This window comes from Podarcis cretensis (genome assembly GCF_951804945.1).
Source record: "Podarcis cretensis genome assembly, chromosome: 13".
Lineage (NCBI taxonomy): Eukaryota > Metazoa > Chordata > Lepidosauria > Squamata > Lacertidae > Podarcis > Podarcis cretensis.
Window position 1 is genome coordinate 26,243,893 of NC_137182.1, and position 14,506 is coordinate 26,258,398.

General features: G+C 43.4%; 1 protein-coding gene across 3 annotated transcripts in view; it reads right to left on the reverse strand.

Moving 5' to 3' along the window:
* SMARCD2 (SWI/SNF related BAF chromatin remodeling complex subunit D2) overlaps nucleotides 1–14,150 on the reverse strand; it is a gene marked incomplete at its 5' end in the record, with an annotated part of 28,093 nt that extends 13,943 nt beyond the window's left edge. For 2 of the 3 annotated variants that reach the window (XM_079948798.1, XM_079948797.1), the window contains 2 exons: nucleotides 496–683; nucleotides 13,971–14,150. In XM_079948798.1, the coding sequence (XP_079804924.1) occupies nucleotides 496–683; nucleotides 13,971–14,150 (368 nt within the window). Of the gene's footprint in view, nucleotides 1–495; nucleotides 684–12,564; nucleotides 12,598–13,970 lie in introns of those variants that run through there. The other variant, XM_079948799.1, reaches the window with a different exon arrangement.
* Nucleotides 14,151–14,506: the final 356 nt, after the last annotated feature.

The following is a 14,506-nucleotide window of genomic DNA, read 5'->3' on the forward strand; positions in this document are numbered from 1 at the left end:
AGCCTGTCAGCTAATAGCCAATATCTGCACAATCCCTTCTGTTTTGTCTGGTTGAGAAGTGTATTTTTGCTCTTTCTAATCTCTGTACTGCAGTTAACAAGTTAAATCAACAAGGAAACACTTTTGCACCCTGGAATTTCTTAGATTTTTCTGGATCTCACTGCAAAAGCATACCACAATGGCCAGGAATATAATCAACTTCCAAAATGGACTGAGAGGGGATTACCAGTGGTTATTAAGGGGGGTCAGGGACATAAAACAATCTCTCTTCTTGAACGCAAACCCAAAATATTAAGCAGTGGTGTGGTAAAGTAGTGTGTGTGTGTGTGGAGATACTGGAAGTTGTCTAATGAAGAATGGGAGCTGGCTACTTTACGTATGTTGTAGAGACAGGATGGCTATGTAATTGATCTTATTTGCAAATAGTACCAATACAGTCTCACTCTATAGTCTACATTCACCCCCCTCAAATCACTTAGACACATATGCACTTACCCTCGCCTTTGGGATAGTGATGGAGGCGGTTGGGTCTGTGGAACAAGCAGGCGCTTCCGGAACGGATCCATCATGGACTGTGGCATTCCAGGTCTCATTGGAGAAGGTGATCCATACAGAGGCCCTGAGGGGGATCCCACTTGCAATCCTGCCATGGGCATCCGGCCACCAGGCAGAATCCCAGGGCGCTGGCAAGAGAAAACAAAAGACATTCTAGGAAACTAGGCACTGTACGCACCAGAGTTCATTGGCAGCAGCTTGGCTGAAGTCACTCTACTTCCCATAGCAGGGCAAAGTGCAACAGGCAGAGCCACATTAAAAACGCAAACTGTTTTAATGGTATTCCAAAGAACCGCTTGGGAATGTAGATCACGGACAGAGAGGAAAGATAGGCACCTTAAAGAGAGTTCACGGAGTTCTTATGAAACTATAGCTCTTGAGCATCCATGGCAATTAAACCAGCTTTAAGTTTGTAGTACAGACGAGTGTGAAGAGAATAAATGATGGAAGACTGCAAGAATGCTAAGTAACAGCTGTACTTACCTTTGCCACATTTACTTTGTGCTATTAAAGAACGTACAGATGGCAAACATTTGAGGTAGGTATAGTTCTCACATCACCATGATATGCCAGGGGAAGCTGCACTTTCCAGCATTCATCCTTCTGTGTATAGGAGGAGGTATAGGAACCCTCTCCTGAATTTAGCAGACAAGCCCAGCTGCTATGTGCTCAAAAGAATGACATGAAAGAGGAAGCAGACACTCTCTTAACCTCTAATCTAAGTTGGTGGCCTACTTGGACAATGGAGCAAAAGTGGTTTTCTATTGGGAAGAACAACCTCAGCCCCCTCCCCCTGGCACATCTGGTGGCTTTCTGCTGCTGGTGGTACAGTTATAAATATAAGAACATGAATAATCAGTTGGGTCGTTAACCCACATTTAAGAATCTCAGATTAACTTGTTTTGATCAGATAAAAACAAAATTTACGCCTAATGATGGATTAGTGGATGGTATGGAAAGGTGAGTGCAAGAGGCTACAGCCCTCTAGCTCCAGTTTCAGGTAGCACTTGGGGAGAAAAGTCTAAAATGCTTTACTATTCTTGAATGCACTCAGATCAACTTTCCTCCACAAACATTCACACCCTTAACACTTTCCAGTGTCCCAAGAACATTGCCACTGAACCAAAGCCAAACAAAAACTGCAGGCAAGACCCTCCCCTCTACCTAACAAGTGAGATTATTCCTCTTGCACAAGAGAGGTCCCTCTGCAGGTTCTTTTACAGGTTTCCACTGCCTAGACATTCCCATAGAACCCCTGGAGATGCACATACTGTGGGTGTAGTACACTGGCTAAGAGCCTGAGCTGTGGACTAGGAAAACCCCAGTTCAAATCTCATTTCAAACCACAAAGTCAACAGTAGCCTGCCTGCAGTATGTGTGTAATACTGACCTACTCTGAATGGCTACTTTAAGGATTCCCAGGAACATGCACAAAGCACTTTCAACTTTCTATAGCACTTTATAAGTTACTATTGCAGAGACTTATTCCAAAGCTTTTTGAACTCACCTGAAACATCTGCACAATAGAAACTGCCAACCATACTAACAGAGGATAACAATACCACCAGGATCTTTTGTATGTTACACAAGTCAAACAGCAGAATCACATCAGGTGTTTGTAACAAACTTGGGTCATTTGGCAAAACATTGTAATTCACCACCACAGATTTTGGCCCATTCTTTCTTGCACCTAGTGAGGATCAGCTTTTTTACTTTCTGCTCTACCGAGGCTCATGACCCTAATTCTTCATTAAAACAAACCAAAGTCCCATAAGACAACAAGCAATAGCTTCAGACCAAGGTATGCTGGTGGTAAACAAACCATAGCTTCCAGGTAGGGTTCACACATAACACTATGCTATGGTTTAGTCTAGCATTATATGCAAATTAGGTCACTGTCAGCATGCTGTACCCTGTCTAAGACTTTGTTGGCATCCATCTGTTTCAAGAGACAATGGAGTGCACCTCGGGGGTGAAGTCAAACTGCTGGAGAATCACAGTGCCTGCTACGGCTGCAGGGACTGGTAACTCATAATTGCTGCCTCCCGTGTTGTTTTTGCTGCGTTGGCAGTACTGAAGCAACCTCCCTGGGACAGCCTAGACCAGGCATAGGCAAACTCGGCCCTCCACATGTTTTGGAACTACAACTCCCATCATCCCTAGCTAACAGGACCAGTGGTCTGGGATTATGGGAATTGTAGTCTCAAAGCATCTGGAGGACCGAGTTTGCCTATGCCTGGCCTAGGCAGTGTGTATGGAGGTCCTGGGCTGCCCAGATGACAAGATACCATCCAACCGCCTCTGGGACTCCACTCCAGATTTGTTTGGGTTTACTCCTTAGTCTTTTCTTCTCCCAGAGATGTCCTGCAAGGCAGCAATCTAGGACTGCCAGGTGATTTAAGGAGCAGAAGCAAAAATGCTGGCACTTATAATTACATTTAGGTAAGCTTGCCTGTTGTCATCCACAACTTTAATGACAGAGTCTCTGAGCCACTCTTTCCCACCAGTACCCCATGGAGCCATTTCTCTAAGGACTAGGCCCAGGATCACCAGACAAAACTTGGCTCTTCCACACTTAATAGTTCTGTGCAGAACTGCATAAAAAGGAGAAACTCTGCCAACTGTTGGGCTCATTATCAAGAGAAGCTACACTGCTCACATTTCTCCAGCCCTTGTAATTATTAAAGGCTTGTCTAGGACTGAATTCAGCAACCCGACATCTGGGGGCAACTGCTAATTTGATTGGAAAAGCACATGCTGGATCTGCCATGATTCACAGCTGCACTTAGCTCAGGTTACCTATGCAGAGGGTTTGTTTATTAAGTCCTTTGAGGGGCATTTGATTGTGTATGCGCACACATACACATCTGCCCTCTTGAGCCTGCTTCAGAAGGGATTGCACTCCCTTGCCCTGTGGGATCTGAAACAAGCGTCTGCTGCCAAGGAGCTAACGCAGCTGCCAAAGCCACCAAGCCAGCAGGGCAACATTTCATCCCTCCCCAGCAGGCCCAGGCAGAGCCTCTAGTCCACTGCCACTCCCAAACAGAACTCAGGCAAAGGGGGTTGGGCAGCACCATACAAATCCAACAGTGAAAGGATTGCCCACAGCAGCGAATACTGGAGAAAAACATTCAAAGGGAACATTATGAGCACGAGAACAGGCAGGAGACAAGTCATGCATAGAAAGGCTGCTGGAGGAAATGGGTATGCTCACTTATGGAAACAAAGATGAAAGGAGATATGTTGACTGGCAGGAGGGAGTCACAGTTAACTAAATCCCACCTCGGCCATGAATTTGTTCTGTGGGTCAGATTAAGCCACACGGTCTCAGCTTCGGCTCCTTTCCTCCCTTCTATCTACAACAGGGATATTGTAGACTCTACGAAAAGCGATGCTAATAACATTAGCCTACTTAACAAGGTTGTCATAAAAATTACGACGATAATGTACCGGTATGTGAAAGATGCTACATAAATGCTGATTACTGCCATCCACGGAAGATGCTACAAGTGGCAATGGCTGTAAAGCACCAAAAGGCAGATATAGGTTGCAACTGGAGATAAACTTCCAAACTACAGGAGCATCAAGTCAGTGACGGAATAAGTTGCCCAGAGAGATTGTGGAATCACTTTCCTTGCAGATTTCCCAAACAGAAATTGCAGCATGTATACAGGTCTATAAGTCTCTGGACTGTTATTTTGCTGTTAAATAAACTCCACTTACTACCAAAGATTTATAAAGCATGTTAATATGCTACAAACAACCAAGTATCTGTTACCCCTCCAAGGACCTTTGAGGTTCAATTCTAGCAAGCAGATTCATAAATAACCAGCATCCTCCCAATTTCCCAGACTACCCCTCTTAACAAGAGGCTCCTCCCTCAACACAATTATTTCTTCCCTCCTTTCTCTAATCAATTACTACATATTCTGGGCCAGTGTTGACTTTGGCTGAGGAAAAGGATGGCGTGCAGTTAATCCCCAGCATTCTTCAAACAAATGGAGCAATATTCATTACTCCGCTGTTGCTTGGCTGTGTCATTTTATACGCGACATTCTCTCTTCACCCCCTCTTTTATCAGCTACATCACTGCCCACATTCATATAGTTAAAGGCAACCGAACCCTTTGAAGTGGTCATTTATGATAGATGCCTTTTGTATCATCCACATGCTTTTAAAAAGCAAGTTCCCTGCTACACAAAGGTCACGCTCTGTGAAATCCTGCTGAGATCCCATACCTCCACAAAAACGAGAGAATTTCCTTGGGAAGACTTTGCAGATGGGTTTTCTGTCACGGGCAGGAAAAAGCCTCTCCACATATTTCAATTTTAGGGGCATGTGCAATCAATTTTAAGTGTGCATCTAAACATGTACAGTGTCAGTTTGATAAACATATGTTTGCAAACATCTGCATTGAATAGGTAAGCTGAATGAATGTATAATGTGGCAAACTGTGCAGTGTGTGAAATGGCTCCAATTGCTACCACTTGGGGGAGGGGGAACCTCCCCAGGTCAAATGAAATCCTAGAAACAGTAAGAGAAAGGATTTGCCGGCACATATGTACCTTTCCCAGCAATGTGTGACTTACTTGCTTGAACCATTTACAATGCATTTGTTTTCTCCTTGTAATATGGAATGTGAGAGTTGACACATAACAAGATGTGTGTGGGTGATTCTGCCTTGTTCTGTGGAAGATGAATCTGATGGTCTCCTATAATTTTATGGACTTGAAATTATTCTGCACAGCTGCCTAGGTAGCTTAGATGTGGCTATTATACGTACATAGGCAATTTATATATTTGTCTGCTTGTTATTGTTCAAAACCACAAACATCCACTGGGAAACAACGGTCTTAGCTACGTGTTCAGCTGCAGCCTGTTTTTTCTTACCCCCAAGAGGAACACTCAGTTCAGACAGGAGCAGGTCTCAATTGCCACCACATCTCCCCCAAGGAATTAAGACAACCATCTGCAGTTTTAAAAGAGCTGCTACTTTCTTTTACAAGTTTCTGATTACAGCAGATGCTTAGGACCATTTCCTTGGCTTAGAATGTGGTCCTTCCTGGCCACAGAATCATAGGGCTGCAGATGACCGTAAGTCACTCGTCCACTCCTCTCTGTGTAAAACCACACACACACACAAATACCATCTCAAGCACAGCATCTGATATGACAGCACAGCTACTGAGGAACTACAGTATTGAAAACACTGAACAGAGGAAAAGTGGGAAGAGATAGGATTTAAAAAGCACAGAAAGAAAACTACTGCCCCTGATTACTGAGGACAATCTCTATTTTCCGTACCAGTCTCTCATACAGCGCTGTCTTCATTTGTCTTTGGGAATGATGTTGAAGAAGCCTGAGAAAAAATTCTAGAGTGTCCTTACGGTTTCAGCCCCCTTCTCCCTCTAGTCTCTGGAACATGTAATCATTGATGGAAGAACAGGGAGTTTACTAGTACACAAGACAGCTCTTCTTTTCATCTGCAAGTTGTTAGAAAGTGTGAAAGACACTGAACACAAACTTCACACAAAGTGGTTTATGCTGAAGTTTCCTTAGAAGGTGCATCTACACAGCAATAATATGCCAGTCTCATGGTAGGTAAGTCTCAGTCCTTCTCCAACACAAAACCACAGCCAGAGATTCTGCTTGCCATCTAATAATTGCCATCTAATCTAATTGCCACCCTGTGCATATACTTAAGTAGCAACATTCAGTTGCCATTAACGGTTTTCACAGGTTTAATGCAATCCAAAGTCACAGCAGGAAGACCAAGGAAAGAAGAGAAAAGCGAGTAATAAAATACTTGACATTAAAAGGTTAGCCCACTAGACACTTGTGTATGGTATCAAACATTTGAGTCATATTTAAAACTCATCCAAGGAAATGCATTTCCAAGATTTTGCTTACAGAACTGCATCTTGTGAATTTCAGCTGGGACTTAAAAAATATGTCTGGCCCTCATAATGAAAATATGCAAGTACTCTCTGTTAAAGGCTTCAAGAAGCACCCATGCCTTCAGAAACGTTCCCTAATGCATGTACTAATTCATCTTCCCTATCCCACGTAGTACATTTATTTCCTGCTCCATCCCTCTAGTCAGAGGCTTGCAGAACACAACATAGCAGGTTCATCAGGCTGATACTTGCTGAAACTGCTGTACTTGGCTGCTTCTGCTTCCGGCTTCCTTGTTACAGAAGCATTACCACCTCCAAAGGAAGTGCAGGGACTTGACGGCACAGTTTCTCTCACTGCTAAAAATCCACACCAGACTTTTGAAACTGTCTTCATTTGAAAAGCAAAGCTAGCACTCCTCACATGGGATGCACCCAATATTCACAAAGTGTGTACCTCCCATTGTCTGAAATTGATGCAACAACTAAGCCAATGTCCTCAAATTCTAACCACTAGGGATGCTTGTCTGCTGGTCTTTGTTAATACTTTCACAGCATGAAGAGACTGTTAAGAAGCCAGTTCCAGTTACAAAAGAATAGGGCTGGAAGGGATCAGCAGGCCATTAAGTCCAGTCCCTTACCCAGTCAGTATCCCGTGCACAATAATTCACATTATGATGGGATACAAGCATAAAATCAGGAGACCACACAGTGTACTACAAAACGCTATCTAAGCCAAATGCTAACTGCAGTGTCATAATACAGAAAAATGCTTTTTTGAGGAAAAGTTAAACCCAAATCTTAAATTCATTCAATACTCTCAAAAGAAAGTTATTGGGACATATCTAGGATTTTGCTTGGAGTTAAGCTAACAGCAACCAGTGTTGATTCAGATGATCTTGGGGGAGGACCCATGATCTCTGGTAGTCAGAAAGTTATTTCTGAATGAAATAAGTAACATAAAAAGGACCTGGCACTGCAATTTTTACAAATGAATATGGGCTTAAAGACAATGTGATTTTAAGGGTTTGTGGGGTGTGAGGAGCTATTCTTACTTGCCTGCAAGGTGGTGACCATTTTGCATGTGTCCAATTGATGTGCAACTGCTGACGCATGGGTCCTTTAGGACCTGGAAGAGTGGGGCAGAATGGGCTTCTGGGCAGTGGGAGTGGGGAGGAATAGAACCCCAACACAAAATTGTTTATTTTAAGGAGGCAGACAACTCCAGAGAAGGACTGTCATTCCTAGGTGTCTAATATATCCACATTGTGTGCATATGTGCGTGTTTGTGTGTGTGTGTGTGTGTGTGTGTGTGTGTGTGTATATATATATATATATATATGTGTGTGTGTGTGTGTATATATATATATATATATATGTGTGTGTGTGTGTGTGTGTATTATATATTATTATTATTATTATTATTATTATTATTATTATTATTTTGAGGGTTGAGACAAGGAGTCAAGACATGTCATTATGGACATTTCTCCAGTCCTATCAACAAGAGGACATCTGGAGACTCAAATGGCCCACTCAACACTCATACATAAATGTTTTGAGCTATCTTTTTGAAAATGCAGGTCTTGTTTCCCTGATTACCTATTTTGAAGGCTGTTCCTAATTAGCAATATCCAACCAAGTCAATACTCAGCACAGAACCATTTACACCAATAGTATGGAAATTACATAAGTCAATTGATTTCAGTGGGTGTGCTCCAGGTATGATGTGGCTGGATACCACCCCGCGGTTTTTACCTTCAGTGTTCTGAGGTAATAATCTTGCTATACAAGCTCTGCACAAGTTCAGCAACTCCTTATATTTTACTTCCATAATGCTTTAGTTTGAACTCATTCAGTCATCCGACGCTACTCATAAGTCTCCAGAACTCTTATTCTATCTTTTTCGTTCCATGTCATTCTTCCTCCATCAAAACACTTTATAATTTTTCATCTACACTGTATTAGTTTAAAATTAAAACAATATGTTACACAATTTAAATTGCTTCATGGTTTAAAGTGTTTCTCTCTTTTAAGTAAAAACAACAATAACTGAAAGCAGCTTGTAGAGTTTGGAACATATAACTGGCCTCAAAAGCATACAACACTATCCCATGGTCAGAAATAAACCATGGCTTACCATAAGGAGTGATCTGCTGGCAGTTGCTGCTCTTTTTTCTTTCTTTCTTTTTTTAAAAGTAAGAACAGAAAGAAAACACACAATGTCACAATAACAATCCACTATTCCTAAATGTGGTATATTAAGATAGACAATTGATATGATATATAAATGGGCACAATATATGCTCAAAGGCTGAAAGGGCAGTAAGATCTTCACACCACTGAGTAATGGGTAGTGGGTATTTATCTTTCCAGCCTTGGAATATAATTATCTTTTCAACCATAAGGGCTCAGATGATCCACTTTTATTGTCCGTTAGTCCCCACATCATAGGAATGTTAAAAGCGCACCAACATCCTCATGTACCAAGGATTTTTCCAAAACAAAAGTTTCTGACCCAAAGATTGAGCATGTTAGCTCAACCAATCCATTCTGCCTCTGACAGAACCAAACCACGAGGCTTCATCTGGCATTAGGTGAACCGGACACTTACAGTTTGTTCAGGAGGAACAAACCATGGGTGGTGGTGAGCCATGAACAAACTTTGGCTTCCACTTGTGGGTTGTTTGGAAAAAAACAACCATGAGTGTCAGTTCACACATAACACTAAGTAAAGCACTGTGGTTTGTTTCTTGTGGAGGCAGACAGGGCAGAGCAAAGCGGAAACAACAGACTAGCCAGCACCTGCACTGCTTGTCCACAGTAACTCATGGCTTATTTCTGACAATGGCTTACCATTATGCATGAACTGGGATACTGTGTGCATATTTCTGCCATTCCTTCTTTCTTTTGTATGAAAGTTGCTTCGAACAAATACCTGCTTGTCTTTGCAGAAGTGCCTAGCAGACTTTTAGGCACTATTACTATTACTTTTGGTTTTAATAGATTACAGTTTTAATATATTTTATATATGTATATAGTTTTAGATTCTATCCATGTTTAATTGTTTTTTAATAATTGCTTCTTCTATGGTTTTAGCGGTTCTTGTTTTTATCTGTAAGCTGCCTTAAGTCAACACATTTTGGAGTGGAACTTCCTTCTTGAGGAGCAAGCTTGGACATTCAGAAGCAGCTTACACAAAGATATTGGTGCCTATCTGTCACCATAAGGAAACCGTTCCTTTGGTGCCAGATAGGCAGCAATATTTGTGTAAGTTGCTTCAAACAGTCTAAGTTTGCTCCTGAAGAAGGAAGTTCCACTCCAAAATGCGTTGACTGCAATAAACATTCAGAGGAGCATTACTTGAAAAAGCTGGTGCCATCTATCACATCAGAAGCTGAGCTAATGAATGAACCCATTACATTATGGATTATTATTAGGCCCTATAACAGAGTTTCCTGGGAAGGTATGAGGACACAATTGGCATGTTTGCTGCAGAGTCTGGACTCTGTGATTGTGTCTGTGGCCTGGTGTTGCTGGTAAGTAGCTGCCTTAGGTTGTCTTATTCCTGGGTACCAGTCCAACTTCATTAATCTTTTTTTAAATTATTATTTCAGTGGGTGAGTATTATTGCAGTCTCAATGCAAATCTGCATGTTCAAGTGTCTGGACAAATGCTCTTTTGCATTCTACACAGGACTAACAGTTCAATATCTATTCAACAAAATAAGGGGACACAAATCCAACATCAGAAATGGCAATATCCACAAACCAGTTAGAGAACATTTTAACCTATCAGAATACTCTTTAACTGACCTTAAGGTGGCTATCCTTGAATGTTCAGTGTGAAACTGCTGAATTCTGAGTTATCAGGCAATTCAATCCTGCCACCTGGGGCTTGACTCAAGATTGTGTTTTTTTTTAAAAGAAACACACGTGTATATGCTAATTAGCTAACAAATGTCAGGATGACTGTGTTATCACAAACAGTGCCTAGTTAATTGGTCACTACAATTATTTTGCTTTTAGGTAACTGTCACTGCTCTTTTTGCATTTTATTCCATCGACTTCACTCCCATGCCAACCATGGGTAGATATGCTTGCCACTTTAGGACTGCATTTCATGTACCTTATGAAATAGCCTGTGGTACGTGAAAGCTTTTAGCCTTGCACCACAACAAATGTGTTGGTCTTTAAAGTGACACAAGATCCTTTGTTATTAATACCACTAGTAATTACAGTATAGGAAAATAATTCAAACAAAATGAAGCAAATAATAGTTGGCCTACTACAAATTTATATTGCATCCTTAGTTTGCTAAATTCTGTACCAACTGTATTGTGCTCACTCCTACAATTTATATTTTGCTGAAGAGGAACTAAGGCTCAGTGTGTGTGTGTGTTGCCCAAGACTGCAAAATGAATTAATGGAAGAAGCAAATACTGAAATCAAGGTCTTTTAATCCAAGCCCAACTGACCCTGTGGCCCACACTGACTCTGTAAAACTAAGGCTGCAATCCTGTGCATACCTTCTAGGCAGCAAGTCCCGACAAAATCTGTAAGACTTAATTCTGTCTAAACATGCATAGGATTGCTCTGTGAAGCACTTATGTGGTTGTGTGTGAAACACACACACAGTGCTGATATAGAAGACAAGACAGTATTTTCCTTTTAGTATCATAGCCAAATTTTTCCCCCTAAGATAAGACAGCACAGATCAAAACGACCTCAAAAACTGTGACTGTCTAAATGACAAGTCTTTACCTTTTTAGGTGGTTTATGAACAGGTCCTACTGACTTATCTCAAATAGGAAGAAATCTTTTAGCCATGAGCACTGAAAATATTTGTAAAGGAATTTCCCCCTTTAAAAAGTGTTTTATTCAACACATTTGTAATGCAAAAACATTGTATAGAGAACCATATGGTGTTTTCCTACTTTATTTGCTGCTACTTTGATTCCCTTGGGTGATTTTGGGTTTCTTTTCTGGCCTTTTGAAAAATGGAATCGACTAACACAATTCCAAAAGGAAAGCATCAAAAATAAAAGGAGCACCCTGGACCATACTTTTGTATTTTGGGCAAATTAATCTGCAGTAACTACCATTTCCTGATTCTGTATTAACAACAACTAACACATATTACAGGCCTACACAACTGATGGCCCACCAAGCTGAATGCAGCCCCCGTCCACACCCACGTACTGTAGCCAGGCAGGTATTCACTACACCACGCCAGTTCTTGCAGTTGAAAGCACAGAGTAGGACAAGGTACTTTGGCAAATCTCTGGAGTGCCACTATGCATGGCTGGTGGGATGCATTTAGATTAGTGGTTTAGAAATTGTACAGGCTTGATGTACTAAAATCCCTACTTTTATGCTTGCAGCATACTTTTAAAGCATGTGACAAAATCCCTCTTGGCACTCTTTTCATCCTATTTGGAAGCACAGGAGAGTGCTTTAAGCTGCATTAAGGGACAACTGATCTACATCTGTCAGTCTTGAAGATGTACCCATAGTGTGCTTCTCTAAACCAACAAAATATTTTTAACCTCCAGAAGTCCCTCCGCCTTTGTCATTATTGCTGCGTGTCATTGTTCCCTCCCCCGCTCCCCAGTCTGCCACCTAAGATTGTAATACTATCTCCTTACTTCAAGAACTGCTGAGAATACAACTCTTCTAATATACAAAGACTTTTATAATCAAAGGTTGGGTGGTAGGGAAAGCGGAATGCGGCTGGGAATTCTGCTCCAGACTGAGCGACAAGCCAAAAAGTACAAATTCAAGCTTCAAGGAAAATATTTCAGATCTTTCTCTAAGTGACATTATGCTTTCCCTATATTTATTTACCTACTTAATTTATATAGCTGCCCTATAGCAGAAGTACTCTAGGAAGCCAGTGTGGTATAGTGGTTAAGAGCATCAGACTAGGACCTGAGAGATTAGGGTTCAAATCCCACTCAGTTATGAAGCTCACTAGGTGACCTTGGGCCAGTCATTGCCTCTTGCTTAACCTACCTCACAAGGTTGTTATGGAGATTATGGAGGGGTGTGTGGACCATGTACTTTTTGGAGAAAAGGGTGTGATATAAATGCAATAAATAAGCTCTTCTCCTTACCAGCTTAAGAAAGCCCATGTGGCTCTTTACATCAAGTTCTGATAAACTCAATCAACAGATACAAGCTCTGCCTTCATAGCTAGTTGTGACACCTGGTGCTTAGAGAACAAAAACCAGCATTTTGATTGTACGCTTTCTACATCTCCACACAATCCAAGCCTCCAGCTGCACAAAACCATTGCAAGCCTTTCACAGGCTGGAAATCTAAATCCCACCCGGAGTCATACACAGAATTTCATTGAGAAGCCCTCAGTTTGCATGGCAAACTTTCCCCACCTCCGTTCAGAGACACCTACTTTTGAGTGTCAACCTAAGACCTCAGTTTCCTTCAATGACCCGTCCCCCCTCCAATTTATGTTTAGATTTTAAGCACCACTATGAGAGTTTGTCCTGCCATCCTAGCAGTTCGAAAGCACGTCAAAGTGCAAGTAGATAAATAGGTACCGCTCTGGCGGGAAGGGAAACGGCGTTTCTGTGCGCTGCTCTGGTTCGCCAGAAGCGGCTTAATCATGCTGGCCACATGACCCGGAAGCTGTACGCCGGCTCCCTCGACCAATAAAGCGAGATGAGCGCCGCAACCCCAGAGTCGGCCATGACTGGACCTAATGGTCAGGGGTCCCTTTACCTTTATGAGAGTTTGAGGGTACGTAACACTTTAAAATGAACTACTTAAGCCATCATAAACTAACTGGCTAGATTATATATATTTTATATATATTAAAAGCACACCACACATTAAAAGTACAGTACATTAAACAAGGCAACTTAAACTTGACCAGAACATGTTGGGTTTAAAAGGAGAAGAAGAAGAAAGGAAAGAAAAAGTACAAATTCAGATTCCAGCCGGAAGTTTCACAGTTGCTTCTCTCCCACAACCCCCAAATGCCTTTCCGTCTCAGCAGACGCTATCTGATATTGCTCCAACTTCTCGGACTCAGCAACCATCCCAACACTGGGACGTCCCTGCCAAATACAGTCCAGACCCTCTCCATGTAGCCGCACGCACAGCTCCCAAATTCGCTTCTGCCAGGAGGCCTTTTAGATAAAAACTCTTCTTACCTGATGCCCTCACCGATCTCAGTCATACCCAGCCATTCACACGTTCCTTTTCTCCTCCCCGCAAGCCGCCCCCCTTGAACCCCCATATCCGACTCCTGGAACGGCAACGTCTCCCTTCCAGGGAGTTAGCTATCCCACGTGTATCCCCCACCTGCATTGCTCCCTCCCTCCCCCTCTCTCTCACGCACAAACTGCCACGATCCCTTCACGTGTTTCGAAACCCCGACGTCCCCACGTGCTTGCTCCTCCACCTCGCGCTCCTTCCGCGGCACTTTCGAGAGCGACCCGCAACAACAACACAACACACAACACGCGCGCGAGCACGTGCCCCGCCGCCCCCGCTTTACCTGGAACGGAGGCGCGTGCCCCATGGCCCGGTACGGGGTGGCCCCGGCCGGGCTGGGTCCCCGCAAAAGCCCCGGAGCTGGCGGAGGAAGGGCGGACAGCGCCGCCGAAGCAACCGGAGGGGGGCCCCCGGGCTGCGGCGGCGGCGGCGGCGTGAGAGGAAACCCCCCGCGGCCGGCCATGGGGAGCCGAAGTGAGGAAGTCGGTAGAGGAGGCAACGGCCGTCAGGCGCTCCGAGCGCGCCCCACAGAAAAAAAGGGAAGCGGCGCTGGCTGGCTGGCTGGCTGGCTGACGAAGCGGGGCGGCTCTCAACGAGCTGCCCGGCTCCTCCTCTGGGACCGCCTCCTCACAAGCAACCGCCGGAGCCCAGCCTGGGAGGGAGCGAGCGAGCGAGCGAGAGAAGCGCCTCTCGGGACCTTCGGGCCACTGCGCGCGAGGCGCCACTATCGAGCAACCGCCTCCCGAGAGACGGTCGCGCGGGGCTGGGCGGGCTCGCTTCTCCTTCTTTCTCTCACATGGGAACCCTCCTCCCCAACTC